This window comes from Emys orbicularis, chromosome 1 (genome assembly GCF_028017835.1).
Source record: "Emys orbicularis isolate rEmyOrb1 chromosome 1, rEmyOrb1.hap1, whole genome shotgun sequence".
Lineage (NCBI taxonomy): Eukaryota > Metazoa > Chordata > Testudines > Emydidae > Emys > Emys orbicularis.
In genome coordinates, this window is record NC_088683.1 from 69883641 (window position 1) to 69898740 (window position 15100).

At 36.5% G+C, this 15100-nt stretch overlaps 1 protein-coding gene across 4 annotated transcripts in view; it reads left to right on the top strand.

Annotated features, from left to right (window-relative positions):
• CNOT2 (CCR4-NOT transcription complex subunit 2) overlaps positions 1–14736 on the top strand; it is a 144316-nt gene extending 129580 nt beyond the window's left edge. For 2 of the 4 annotated variants that reach the window (XM_065399995.1, XM_065400004.1), the window contains exons 11-15: positions 3490–3551; positions 3651–3700; positions 5042–5142; positions 6227–6371; positions 13874–14736. In XM_065399995.1, the coding sequence (XP_065256067.1) occupies positions 3490–3551; positions 3651–3700; positions 5042–5142; positions 6227–6371; positions 13874–13960 (445 nt within the window). In that variant the 3' untranslated portion in view covers positions 13961–14736. Of the gene's footprint in view, positions 1–3489; positions 3552–3650; positions 3701–5041; positions 5143–6226; positions 6372–7137; positions 7304–13873 lie in introns of those variants that run through there. The other 2 variants (XM_065399980.1, XM_065399988.1) reach the window with 1 other exon arrangement.
• The last annotated feature ends 364 nt before the right edge of the window (positions 14737–15100 follow it).

A 15100-nucleotide genomic window follows, 5' to 3' on the forward strand; every position in this document is an offset into this window, starting at 1 on the left:
TACTTCTCCTTCCATACATGTGGGAAGTAAGCGGAGTATTGGTTCTGCCCCCCCCAACACATCTGCCCACATACTTGAGCTGCTGTAGAGTGGGAAGTCATATGGATCAAGGGAAAAGCAGGAAACAAGAGTCACATCTCTTTCTTACCTTGCTTCTGGGGCAGTTCAGCGGCATACTATCTCTTACTCCGGCTGGATTGCAGAATTACAATCCTGCCTCATGTCTTGTGAGCTACTTGGGACATGGAGCTCTAAAGATTTTGTTTACTCTGCATAACCTAATAAACAGAGTACTAAAAACATAATTCATCTAAAAGATATTTGATGCATGACCCACCTACAGACGAACCTTGCTGAACTTCATAGTTTATTCTCTCTCCAAAAAAAAAATAGATGGTCTCTTTTTTTCCACCAAAGATTTGTGTACTATGTTTATTGAAATTTTATGAATGCACACAATAAACCAACCAGCAAAACCAGATTGGAATGGTACATATAGATGAAAGGAATTCTTTGCACTTCACATTTCTCAGATTATATACACATGAAATAGGTATGTATGTGAGTTCAAGAAGGATTGGAGAGAGAGAGAGAGAGAGAGAGAGAGTAAAAAAGATGAAACAAGAAAGAGGAAGAAGAAAAAAGTGGCATTCTGGAATCTACACTCCTTATACAGTAATTAGCACTAATTTATATATATCCCTCATGTAAATTGATTATTTTCAGGAATTACTCCATAGTGCATTTCTCAACATTTTTTCAGAACGTTGTTCCATTAGAGAGACAAGGTGGGTGAGGTAATGTATTTTATTGGACCAACTTCTGTTGGCGAGAGAGACAAGCTTTCAAGCTTACACAGAGTTCCATTGGTATTCTCAGAACTACACTTGTGCACCTTAACCACTCTTCTAATATGAATGGATTTAGATTCTGCAGAATGAAAAGACTTAGTGCTGCTCTTACAGATGACTTCTTGTTTGAGTGTGATGGATTTTTTCTACTTCGCTGAGAACATGAGAGTTTTAAATAGCTATACTAAGAAATAACTCTTCTCACTACTAGCTCCATAATTTGTAGCATTGATTTAATTTTGATTGTCTGAGTAGGTGCATCTCCAGGATGTGCGCAATATCAGAGTTGTTTGATATTTCCAATACAGATTGTCTTCAGAAAGGCTATGTTTGAACAATCGGCTTAGAGCAAAGTACATCTGAATTCAGTATTTTAAAGTAGATTTAAGTGTAATTTAGCACATGTAACTGAATATTTGAGTTTTTGGTACAATTTTGTCCTACTCTTTGCTAGTAAAACTAGCATTTAAAATCCTTTCATATAAATCTCAGGTAATTTATTTTTAGCTTTGGTTATAGCTATATATATAAAAAATAGTATTGGTTTAGAATGACATTTTTCATGGTGTTGATATATGAAATTAAAGGTACTTTATTATGGTGGTTTATTGGTATGCTATGCATCTCCTCTATTTGATTAAAGTCCAAATTGTTAATATACGTATCTATGCAGGATATTACCAATTTGTTGCCATGATTGTTGGTAATTAGTTAACTGGATTTTTTTAGTTTTTAATAGGGAATCGTTTCATACAGAGTATTTACTATCTTCCTTGGATGCATATTATTCAAGTGACAACATTGGATCCATGTATATGTGTCTATATATTTGTATTGTAATACCTGCTTTTAGTCTGGTTTTGGAGCTTTTACAGTTGCTGATACAGATAAAAGATTTGCTATTTTATTTTACTGCCCTCAAAGTTAGTGATACGTTTTTGCCTAGTGTGACAGTCAGTCATCACTGTGCTCTAAATCAGCGGTTCTCAACAGGGGGTCTGCGAACACTTTCAGGGAGGCCTGGGGCTAAAACCCAGAGCCTGAGCCCCAGCAGCTCCCATGGGGCTGAAGCCAGGACCCACGCGGTTGAAGCCCCGATGTCTGGCGTCCCCCGCACGGCTGAATCCTGGAGCCCTGAGCGCCCTGGTCCTCCCCACAGGGCAGAAGCCCTGAGCCCAAGGGCAGAGTTGGGAGGCACGGGGGTGTTGCCTCCCTCCCCCCAAAACTACACTGCAAGAGCAGGGCAATCCTGGGGCAGCTCCACCCCCCCACACACACCTCCTCCTCCCCCTTCCCCTCCCCACCAGGTCAGAGGCGGGGCGGGAAGCCAGAGCCGGGCAGTGTGGGACTGCTGCTATAATAATAATTATAATTATAATAATAATAATAATTAATGGAGATATCCCATCTCCTAGAACTGGAAGGGACCTTGAAAGGTCATCAAGTCCAGCCCCCTGCCTTCACTAGCAGGACCAAGTACTGATTTTGCCCCAAATCCCCAAGTGGCCCCCTCAAGGATTGAACTCACAACCCTGGGTTTAGCAGGCCAATGCTCAAACCACTGAGCTATCCCTAAGTTACCAGGAGAATTGGTCTTCCCCTGGTAACTTCCCAGGCTTCAAAGATTTTATAACACTCTTATGCCTTCCTGCTAGAAGGTGCAAAGATTTAATAGGTTAGTAGACTGAAGTCTCATTTGCAAAATATGTCACAATACTATATTATCACAAACAATTAAAACAAAAGTGCAGCTGCCAAAAAAGTACATCTTGTGATTCACTGTCCTTTTTTGTTCCTCTACCTGCTAATTACCAAACTTCAGTACTTCTCAGTGGATCACTAACTCATTGGTTCAAATTAGCAAAGTTCTGCAGTGTTTAATTAGTAATCTAAAAACTCCATTTTTTTCTTCTTGAAGTATTATCAAGAATTAAATCAGTGGTTCTCAACCTTTTGTACTGGTGACCCCTTTCACACAGCAAGCCTCTAAGTGCGACCCTCCTTATAAATTAAAAACACTTTTTTTTTTTATATTGAACACTATTATAAATGCTGAAGGCAAAACGGGATTTGGGAGTGGAGTCTGACAGCTCGCGACCCCCATGTAATAACCTCACAACCCCCTAAAGGGTCACAATCCCCAGTTTGAGAACCCCTGAATTAAATGAAATCAGAACATTTATATTTTTCATGTTTTTTTCATGTTCCACTGAAGTGGTGAAATCGGTTCTTTGTCAGCATAGAGGAGAATTTAAAGGAAGGGTACAATCATTATCAGTGGGAGAAACTAGGCCTGCCAGCTATAAGCCTTTTTCCTCTTTTAATTATGGGCTCAGATTTATTAGCCCATCAGGCTCTTGAGAGGTGTTACACAATACCTCCATTCTGCCGAGTATGTTTGGGCTTCTGAAAGGGGTTGGAGCCAAATGCACTTAGGTTAGAAGCACAATTGAGAATTGTGCCCTTTTGAATTCAGTGGTGGGGAGGGTTGCCATTGAAGTCAGTGGTGCCAGAAATTCACCCTAAAAGTTAATGAAGTAACTAAATATAATGGTTTTGGAGGAGGGGAGAGATGGGGGCTTGGATGTCTTCTTCAAATTCATTGCTTTTTAATTTGAGTATGTTTTTTCTTGTTCAGAAATCTCTACCCCAAATTTGCATCACCTTGGGCATCCTCGCCTTGTCGACCTCAAGACATAGGTAGGGAAAATAAGTTGTGTTTAATGCTGTGTTGATATTTATAAATGAGAATCAATTACATGGTTTAACAATTAGGTCAATTCTGATTCCTTTATCTAGACTTCCATGTTCCATCTGAATACTTAACGAACATTCACATTAGGGATAAGGTGAGTGTGCTTTCTTGTCCCCTATAATAAAATATGTAGATAAGAGGCTGCGTGGTTTATAGAATTATTTTCAAGATAACCTGATGTAATTTTTCGCAGATGGATATCTCTCAACAAATCCATTGTTTTTAGAAAAGTGTTAAAGTCTTAAATTCTGTAAGAACAGAGGTGCATGGAATGTTCTAGGAATGTTACATACCCTTTCCAACATTACAAGACCAAAAGAACCCTGCATCTGTTCCCAGTTTTGTTTTCCTTTAATTTCTTGGATGCTAAAAATGGTTTGCATTAGCTTTTGGGGAATGTGAGAATGGGTTTGGGAAAGAGCCAACAGAAATCATTAGAGCCATAGTCACATGTAATGAAAGCAGTAGTCAGTCTAGACAAATATCCTATCTCTGAAAGTGTCAGATCCTTCAGACCAAAGCATCAAACCCTTATAATTCACATACTATAGTATATCAACACTATACAGTACAGAGAGATTTCTTGATTCCATCTGATCAGCTTATAGCCTGAAGCTTAAAAATTGATAGCTCTTACTCCTTTCTTCCCTAGATAATAGAAATAGGAATTTTAAGATTGATATATTTAAAAAGAAATCCTAAATATTGTGTGTTGATGAGATCATTCAATAATGTTTTAAAAATTAAGATGTAAGGGATTGCTGTACTAATGAAGCTATATAATGAAATTTGTAAGCAAACTAATAAATTTAAAAGTAAAGCGAGTAGATCAGAAAATACACAAAGAAAAAAGATCCCCCCTTTCAGGTTTGTTACTTACATTAACTGTCCTGCTGTTTATATAATAGGAAAATTGGAAAGCTTAATTTAAACTGGAGAAAAATTGAGCTTTTGATTAGTATATTACACTGCTATATATCTAGTACAGGGGTGGGCAACCTTTCAGAAGTGGTGTGCTGAGTCTACATTTATTCACTCTGATTTAAGGTTTCGCGTGCCGGTAATACATTTTAACATTTTTAGAAGGTCTCTTTCTATAAGTCTGTAATATATAACTAAACTATTTTGTATGTAAAGTAAATAAGGTTTTTAAAATGTTTAAGAAGCTTCATTTAAAAGTAAATTAAAATGCAGAGCCCCCCGGACTGGTGGCCAGGACCGGGCAGTGTGAGTGCCACTGAAAATCAGCTCGCGTGCCGCCTTTGGCATGCGTGCCATAGGTTGCCTACCCCTGATCTAGTATAACTTTTGCAACATACTTAATATAAGGGAAACAGTTTGACTATATTTTCTTGTCACGTTTAAATGGTATTAGCTGTCATTTATTTTATTTACCTTTTCTGGTTTTTAATCTTAATTTTTTTATCTTTTGCAGCTGGCTGCAATAAAACTTGGCCGATATGGAGAAGATCTACTGTTTTATCTCTATTACATGAATGGAGGAGATGTATTACAGCTATTAGCAGCAGTAGAACTGTATGTTCAAAATATTTTGGCCAATTTGGTAATATGATAGAATGACAGTTTACTGTAGTAATCACGTAGTAAATCTAAAATTCTGCTTTCCAGTTTACTTCTAAAAGCTAGAAAAGCTATTTTTAACCCCTAAAAATAGAGGCATGGTCTGGGCACAGGGCTGTAACCCTGGAGCTCCTGAATTCTAATACTTACTCTGGTACTGGTTCCTTTCTATAGTCTCTCCATTTGTAATAAAATGCACCTGCCTCATATGGGTTTTGTGTTGCTTTTAAAGCACCCTGGAGACAAAAAGTGCTACATAAATGCCAACAGTTGTGAAAATTAATGGTATGGAGAAAGTGAATATGAAAGTGTTATTTACCCCTTCACATAACACAAGAACCAGGGGTCACCCAATGAAATTAATGGGCAGCAGGTTTAAAACAAACAAAGGGAAGTACTTCTTCACACAGTGCATAGTCAGCCTGTGGAACTTGTTGCCAGGGGATGTTGTGAAGGCCAAAAGTAGAACTGGGTTCAAAAAAGAATTAGATAAGTTCATGGAGGATAGGTCCGTCAATGACCAACAACTAAGATGGTCACAGGTACAACCCTGTGCTCTGGGTGTCCATAGTCTCTGACTGCCAGATGCTGGGACTGGATGACAGGGAATGTATCACTCGATAATTGCCCTGTTCTGTTCATTCCCTCTGAAGCATCTGGCATTGACCACTGTCAGAAAACAGGATACTGGGCTAGATAGACCCATTGATCTCACCCAGTATGGCCATTCTTATGTAACCATCTAAAAACAAAACAACAAAATGGAGGACAATAAACATTCAGAAAATGGTTTGCTGCTGGAATAGGCCAACTTCTTACCGAGCATGGCCAAGATTTTGGTCCTACCATTAGGACTGTATTTAATAAATGGTTATATTGAGCAGATAAGTAGGTGTTTTATGGACTTGATTTTATGTCTTACGAAGTTTTTTTTTGAATAGTGTAAAACAATGTCTGCTTGAAAGGGTGTGTATTTTGTATTCTGAAATCAAAGCAACTAACATAAAAAATTCTTTTTCCTCCCAATTAAAAATGAAAGATTTAACCGTGATTGGAGATACCACAAAGAAGAACGAGTATGGATCACCAGGGCACCAGGCATGGAGCCAACAATGAAAACCAATACATATGAGAGGGGAACATATTACTTCTTTGACTGTCTTAACTGGAGGAAAGTAGCTAAGGTATTTTTTCTTCCACTGTGCAGATTTTTAAATCTATCAACCATGTATTTTTAAAAATCTTTTTTTTAAAATCCCCTTTTTTACTGTATGTATGTGTGTGTGTAAATATTCATTCTGTATCCCACACACTGGCTTTCTGACTTGAATTCAGATGTAGGAGGGAATAAGAATTTCCTAAAAACACTGGTTCATTACTGGAGGGGGGGAAGGAACTGTCCTCTTGATCTCTTCAAGAGGTAGAAAAATGCAGAATATCATTTTTCAATAGTTCTAGTTAAAATCCAAATACTTTGTTCTGATTACTGAACTATGGAGTAATTACTTCTTGCCATTTAGAAGTTGGGCATGCAAATACTGTACTTTGTTTTAGAACATTAAAAACAGAGCACAAACTTTTTATTTTCAAATTAAACCATTTCTCCTTTATGGTATTCCCTCCACAGATACACATTGTAGGAGATTCATGCTTTGTCACCTCGAATTACAGAATCCTTTCATATTAGGAAATATTTTGGGGCATATGCCAAAGCTCCTCAGAACTAGTGTTCTTGGCCATAGGGGGGGTGTTCAACACAAACAATAGCCCCACTTCCGTTCATCTTGCTTTGTTCGTCTTTGGCGGACAAAATCCAGCCTCACTGTGTACAGGATCAATGTCAAGATTTTATAGAATTTTATTTTTCTCCAAAAATTTAGTTATCGGTGTGTTAGTAGTTTCCTTAGCATAATTTTAAGATCTTTTTATGGGAGTTTTTTTCCTCACTAGAATTTGACTATCAACTGTCCAATTCCAGAGGAAGCAGCGAAGATTCTCACTTGCAATACTCTAGCACTATATTTACTTGAACACCAAGGGAGGAACTGACTTCCATTGTTATTATGAGATGCTGAGTGCTTTTATGGTATGATGCATTCAGAACAAGGTGATGTCTTCAGCGCTATCTCTGGCATGAGTTTAACACCCAAAAAAAAAAAAAAAAAGCCACCCAAGAACCTTACACTAAATGCAGTGCAATTTATTGGATCAATGGTCCCTCAAGAATTCACTGAGAAGTTTTATTTTGTCATTATAGGGTCATCTGGATATAGCATGGGTTTGCAATGTTCAAATTTAAATATCTGATCTGCTACAGAATAGCTGTTTATTTGAACTTCCACATTTCTTATTCATCGAGGAAAGGGGAATATATATGCCTTTCTCCCATTTCCTCTGTTGTTTGTTTCAAAGTTGATAGGTCAGGCCCACAGTGATCTTGATATCTTCAGCTCAGCAGACGTAGTTCTTGAATATTAGCCCTTTTCAAGAATCTTCCCTATAACCTATTATCAGATCCTTTATCTAAAGAAAGAGGGCAAGTATTTCATCCAACTTGAGATTTCCTTAACCTGAAAGCCTAATTGCAGGATTGTTTGTTGGTGAGTCATTGCACTTCTTTGTGTAAATCACATCTCTGCTGTTTGGAATCATGAAAATATTCTTCTAAGCAGTTATATGTCTGTAGGTGAAAGTATTTTCAGGTTTAACCAGAGTCTAAAGGGGGTAGTTCCATTTTCTCCCCTGTAGCAGTTACCTTGAATTTTCTGTTACCTCAGTGGACTCAGGTTTGTCTTCATCTACAGATAGTATATCTGACTACCATATTAATGTGCAAGAGTATTCAGTATTTTCAAATCCCTCAATAAAATGGCTTCTTACTAGTCTGGTGAATGTGAGAACATCTAGTTCTCACAAAGTTTATGGAATCTTTTTTTTTTTTTTTTTTTTTTTTTTTGACGTCTTGATATGTTCTCTTTTGCATCTGTAGTTAGGTTTTGTTTTGATTTTTTGTTGTTTTTTGACTGACTAACACACAAGAGCATTTCCACACTTCAGGTTTTAATGGCAAAGCTGCCTTATACAATTTTTCATACGGGCAAGATAATTGTAAGGCCTCAAACAAACAAAATTGTCCTAGATGAACTTGGATTTTTAACTGAATTGGTTGATTTCTTTATCAATTTTTTTTCTTAGTCTTAGGTATGCTGTCAGTAATGCTATCCTACATGCCTGAGACGTTCAGAGAGGTATTACCTATTACCTTAATAGTGGGGGAAAGGCCCTATTGGAAATCTACAAGGTTGTTTCTCGCTTTTGATGAAGAGTGAAGGCCAAAACCTTTCAGTTATAAATGGATCATATTATGTATTCAGACATCCTATGAGCTTATTTGAATTGCTGTACCAGAAAGAATAAGTGCCCACTCTGCCACAGAGGTAGCAGCCTGCATAGCTGCTATTCACTATATGCCTGTAGTAGAAATTGTAAAGTTGCTACTTGGAGCTTGATTATTCCTACTTTTAGAAAGCAGTATTCTCTTTGCAGAATGTAGATTGGATGCTGTATTCAGGAGAGCAGAACTTCAGTCTTTTTGACTAGTGTACTCCTCGTCCTTCTTCCAGGGGATAGGTAGTCTACAGCAGTGTCAATGAAGAAAGATTACTTTTACCAGTAGCTGTTGCTCCCCCAAATATATTGTCTCTGCAGATCCATACAGCTTCTCCTACCTCCTTCAACTTCACAAATTGACAATAATTGTCCAATATTAGGGAGGAACTGAGGTCTAGTTAGGGAAAGAGGTAGAGCTTTTATACCTTTTCTAGAATTCTGGATCCAAGGAACATGCAAGCGATAGTCTTAACTTATTGATTTCTTGTTAGTCTGGAGCAAAATATACCAGGCAAGCTGAATATTGGTGGAAGGGGAGCTATGGAGGACTATGGGGAAAATTTGCTTTTTTGAGCAATGGAAAAATAACGATTAGGCTAGCTCTTACTATCTATGTGTAAAACTCATCTAAGACAAGTGGGAATTTCAGGCACAGATGGAGGGCAAGTATATGTCCGTGTAGTAAAAGTCTGTGTAGTAAAAATGCGATCTCTAATATTAACCTTTGGAGTCAGAATTTCCTAAGAGTTTTAGGATAATAAGGACATGATTAAATTTAAATGTTGTTTTTAATATGAAGGGTTAGTTGTCCAAGTGACTATACTTCTAAATCCCATTAGAAAAATTAAATTCCAGGGCAGTACGAATATCAAATACCGTGGAGAACATATTCTGATCAATTGCAACCACATGGAGTCATTTTTAAAAGATATTTTCCTTGTACTTTGTTTTACTGTAACAGATACATTATTACCTAATATTGAGAATATCAGTTTGCCAGAAGAGCATATTAATAACTGCTACTTAATTGATCCATGGATGTTGCTTTACTGCAGTCAGGTTAGAATTATCTGCAATAAATTACCATCATTTACATCTGTACTTTAAATAAATTATTTTTCTAGGTGCTTTATAATCTTTCCTCTTGTTTTAATGTATATGTGCATTCTTTGGATAATATTACTAAAAGCGCCAGACTTTTTTTTTTTTTTTTAAATATAGACTATACTTGCAATTTAATAAAACTCTGTGACAACATCCTAGACTGGTTTTAACAATCTAATACAAAAGATTATACATAATCCTACTCAGAGAAATAGCAAATAACATTAATTTAATAAAGAATGAGTGAGTTTTACTGTACATTCACCTTCGGTAACAGACTGAAAAAGGAAATGAGTGAAAGTTGAATAAGCATTGAGACAGCTTCCTAGATTGTTTTGAAATTCAAATTAAATGAATTCTCCATAGACATTTAGTTAAATAACCCAAGAACTTGAATAATGAACAACTTTACTTCATATTCACTGTAAACAGAAATATTAAGGAAATGTTGATCACAACTATGATATGCTTATGGCTTTTCATCCTATTCCATGTAGAAAGTACAATATGGTTAGAGAAATTTTGATTTTATACTGAGCAGGTAAAGCAAGAGAATACTCACTGTATAGCTTCCTCTGCTGAAGCTGCTGGGGCGATGCTGAAAGGCTTAGCAACAGGAGAAAGGAAAGTGAAGACAATGAGACCAAGCAATGCCGCCAATGATTACACATTACTAAAAGAAAATTCTCTTAACTAAAATTTTATAATTTCTCTATTCAAAAATGAGGAAAGGCGATCCCTGTTAAGAAACAAAATTAAAACCCTTGTTTTATTTTTCCTTCCTAGAAGCTTGAATTCTTTATGGTAGCGAAATGTAGACATCAGAAAACGTATTCTTTTTTTTTAGCAAGGGATGCTGCCTATACTAAATATCCTTTCAAATATTTACGGTCAATATTTAAATATTTTTTTAAATTATTAATAGAACAACGTTTAACTTAATGACAAAGACATGCTATAGAGTAGTAGGTTCTAGTTCCTAATTTCTGTTTGGGTCTTTTGTGTCCATTTTGTAGCTAATGCAAGTATTGTTTCTAGGCAAATTGAAAACTGTGTCTAGTAATGGAGCTTCCAGTGTTTCCCTTGGTAGACTGATTCACAGTCCAATAGACTTCATCATTTTTCCTACATTTAGCCTGTTTAGCCTACATTTGCCGTTGCTATCTTTTATTCCATTAATCCTCTTTAAACAGTTCTCTTCCATATTTGGTGTTCACACCTACTAAATATTTTGTATAAATACATTGATTGCTGTGACATAACTCACTCTTTGTGACTGTAATCAGAATGACACATGAAAAATAAGATTCACTTCACAGAAAATTTCTTTAGCGTTGGATATGCTTTGTGGGATTTTCCCCCTTAAGTATGGAATCCCTATTCTTGGTTAATTCAAGGTATTTAAAAAAATCATTGTTTCCAAATGAAAAATAAAAGCAATTAATTTAACCAATGTTTGCTTAATAGACAAGCTGGAGTTTTTCCATTTCTTTGTATCTAATAAATACAAAAATGATCAATGCAATTGTTCATATCCAAATCTATGATGGCCACTACTAACTAAAGTGAAACGTAAAATAACATGTATGAAAGTATTTTTCTATGTGCAATAAATACACTACTTTTTGGTTTTCAAAAATATTTGGTCAGTGAATTATTTCCCCCTATATTGTTAAATATAATAACTGTTAAGTGTAATTACACACTCAGAATGTGGGATCTTTTAATACTTCAGCATACCTGAAGCAGCAATAAAATGACTGACAAACACTGTTTTAATGCTTACAAAATTTGCATCCTATAGGTGTTAATATTTCCTAAAAAAATCTGTCACAGTAACAAATCTCAATCCATATGGCTCTAAAGGAACCCTCATGAGCCAGTAAGATTCCTTCCTTTAGACGCCAGTCATTAATTCAAGTGGCCGCTCTCTACATGTAGTCTTGAATGCACTCCAGAATATGTGAGGGTTTAGCATTCACCTGTTTTCTTGCTTAATAAGTTTTGTTAAAATAGCAATTCCCCAATTGTAGTCCATAGACTGGTAATGATCTGCAGAGCCTTTTCTGGTCATCTGCAGAACATAACACTCGGAGAATCATGAACTGGAAGGTTGGAGAGAAGGTAATTTGAGGGGCATTTTTCTTATTTCAAAGTGAAAGACAGGAGAATTTCAGAGTTAAAGACTCTATCCTAAAATATACCCCCGAGAACCATGTGTGGAAGTGTTTTCCCCACACTGGTATCCCTTGTTTCCTTTCCCCACCCCCACCCCCAAAAAAAGAGAGCTCATGTGCCTGTGCATTACCCCACCCTATCCATGGATGTGCATGGGAGGGTGGGGTGGAATTTACCCCCCAACACTAATACACTGGCACGCTATATTAAATATTTTCCACCTCAGGTCCCCAGGAGCTGCCACAGCCAGGAAGCTGGGGTGGAGGATGGGATGAATGTGCGGGCCAGAGCCACAGTAGGGAGACAAAGCTTTCATGCACATGGCCATGGCCTTGTAGATGCTGCTGGGATTCTCGAGGTTTGTGGAGAGCTTTATTTGGGGGATATAGATTCAATTAATTCTCAGCATGATTCCCTAAATTCCCTCATTACCATGGTGAATTTTTTCTCTATGCCAGATAACTTTGTTTCCCCTTAAAGATCAGAGGCCTGGGACTCAGAACTCCTGAACTCTAGTCCCAACTCTTGCACTGATTTGTATTCTAATTCATTTTACCCATCGGTAATAGAAATAATACTATATTTAACTACCTCCCAAAGGTGTTGTGAGGCTTTATTAATTTTTTCAATACTTTGAGTATGTTCCTCAGTAAGAGTTGACATAATCCCTACCCAGATAAGTTTAGAATCTGTAGGAGGTTTGTTGTTTGAGATAATAAGCTCAATAAATTACAACGCTGAAGGCAGAAGTGTTTATTTAGCCCGGGATGATGATTACTGAGTTAACAGAAAGTATCCTTAAAGTACTGTACTAAATTTTCAATTAAACATTCACTTTTTGAATGCAAATGCAATGAAAGGGGCTTGGGGAGCTGTCAAACTACTAAAAGGTTAAAAAATGATTTTTTTGAAGCCCAGTTTTATGTATATTTTTGCATATACCCAAGTTGTATGCTGAAGATGCCAATGTGAGTACACAAATTGGTGATCACAATTCAAGATCATGCAGTGGAATTGTAATAAAAGCAGAGCACTGCATATTCATAGCAGAGTTGTCAAGAGGTATTTAAATGGTAGGTATCCCAGCAATCTGATTCATCATGGTTGCTAGCCATTTAGAATATATTCATATACTTGAATGGCTGGAATATTTTTCTAATTATTAAGCAAATCAAATGCCCACATAATGCAAGGAATTGTATAAATGAGAAAGAAACTGCATTTATGAATTAGTAGCTGTAAGAGCCTCATACACTGGCTGAGCATTATTAATATTCAGTATAATGGTTTATAAAGTGCTTTGAGGTCTTTAGAAGAAAGCCACTACTGAAGTGTAGTGTAGTAGTAAAGAGCTTCTATATATGGCTCAGCAAACCTAAAGGAAGGATGGATACACCTGAAGTTTAACACTTCACCCAGGTATAAACGGTAGTGGACTGCTTTGTTACATCTGTGATTCTTAAGTCGATTTAAATCTCCTTACATGGTGGTTTATTCTTCTTACATTTCATATAATGAAGAAGAAACCTGGCCTAATGGTATTTCTGACTAATTTGCGTTCCACCAACAGTTGGCATGGTGATATGCCACAAAATACCTCAGAACTCAGCGTTGTGGCATCTAAAGTAAATCTTAGGAAAGATCTTTTGAATTGCTGAAAAATAGATTTACTAAAAGTTTAGTTGACTTACCTGCACATTTGTGTCTTGTCTGTATGTTTAATAGTTTCAAGTGCTCACAACTAGGTTTCTGAAGCTAACTTACCATTTAAAAAATGGGTAAGACTGTGCTATTGCAGACACTGCACTATATTATATTGATTTTTTTTTTTAAATAACGAACTATGGTCACAAAAAATGTATTTTTTGCCTCATTTATATAATAAGAGTTAAATCAAGCTATTTCTAAAAGCATCATTTTATTTAAAGAGAAGAAGTTGCTCATCATGGATACAGACATTTGCATATGCAAGGGAAATATCAACAATTAAATAATCCTTTTTGTTTAATTGTAGGAGTTCCATCTGGAATATGACAAATTAGAAGAAAGGCCTCATCTGCCATCAACCTTCAACTACAACCCTGCTCAGCAAGCCTTCTAAAGACTTCCCTTTTCTTGGGGTATGGCTGTCTCAGCACAATACTCAACATAACTGCAGAACTGATGTGGCTCAGGCATCCTGGTTTTAATTCCTTGAGGATCTGGCAATTGGCTCATGCAAAGGGTCACCATTTGAGGTCCTGCCTTACTAATTATGTGCTGCCCAACAACTAAATTTGTAATTTGTTTTTCTTTAGTTTGAGCAGGGTCTGAATTTGTTTTTGTTTATTTTATTTTATTTTTTGCCAGCAGACAAGCTTGGGTCTAAAGACAAGCGAATACACTGTCAAAAATTTACCACTTAGTTTCCAAAATGTGTATAAAAAAAAAAAAAGGCAAAGACAAAATTAGACAATTTGCATTGTTCATTGTAGCACTATTGGTAATAAAAAATGTTTGTGCATTTTTATGTGAAGATCCTTCTCGTATTTCATTTGGAAAGATGAGCAAGGTCTGCTTCCTTCATTTTACTTCCCCTTATGTTTTTGAAAGGCAGTTTTCGCCAAGCTTAATGCAAGAATATCTGACTGTTTAGAAGAAAGATATTGCCACAACCTCTGGTTAGTTTCCAGGGTTGTGTATTACTGAGCTTCATCTTTCCAGAATGAGCAAAACACTGTCCAGTCTTTGTTACAATTTTGTAATAAATGTGTACATTTTTTTTAAATTTTTGGACATCACATGAATAAAGGTATGTATGTACGAATGTGTATATATTATATATATGACATCTATTTTGGAAAATGTTTGCCCTGCTGTACCTCATTTTTAGGAGGTGTGCATGGATGCAATATATGAAAACGGGACATTCTGGAACTGCTGGTCAGGGGACTGCTTTGTCGCCCTGTGCACTAAAGGGCCAGATTTTCAGCAGCCAAGGACATCCATACCCAAGTGAATGTGATGGGACTTAAAGAAGTGAACTGAGACAATTCACTCTGGCTGTTTGAACAGCAGCGTTTCATAGGAAGAGAAAAAAAAAAATCAATCTTGTATTTTCTGACCACATAAAGGCTTCTTCTCTTTGTAATAAAGTAGAAAAGCTCTCCTCACTGCAGTGTTGACTTTGATTTGAGATTGTGAAATCATTTCTTCAACAATGAAAAATGAAAATAACTGTTGAAGTATTAAAAATATCAAG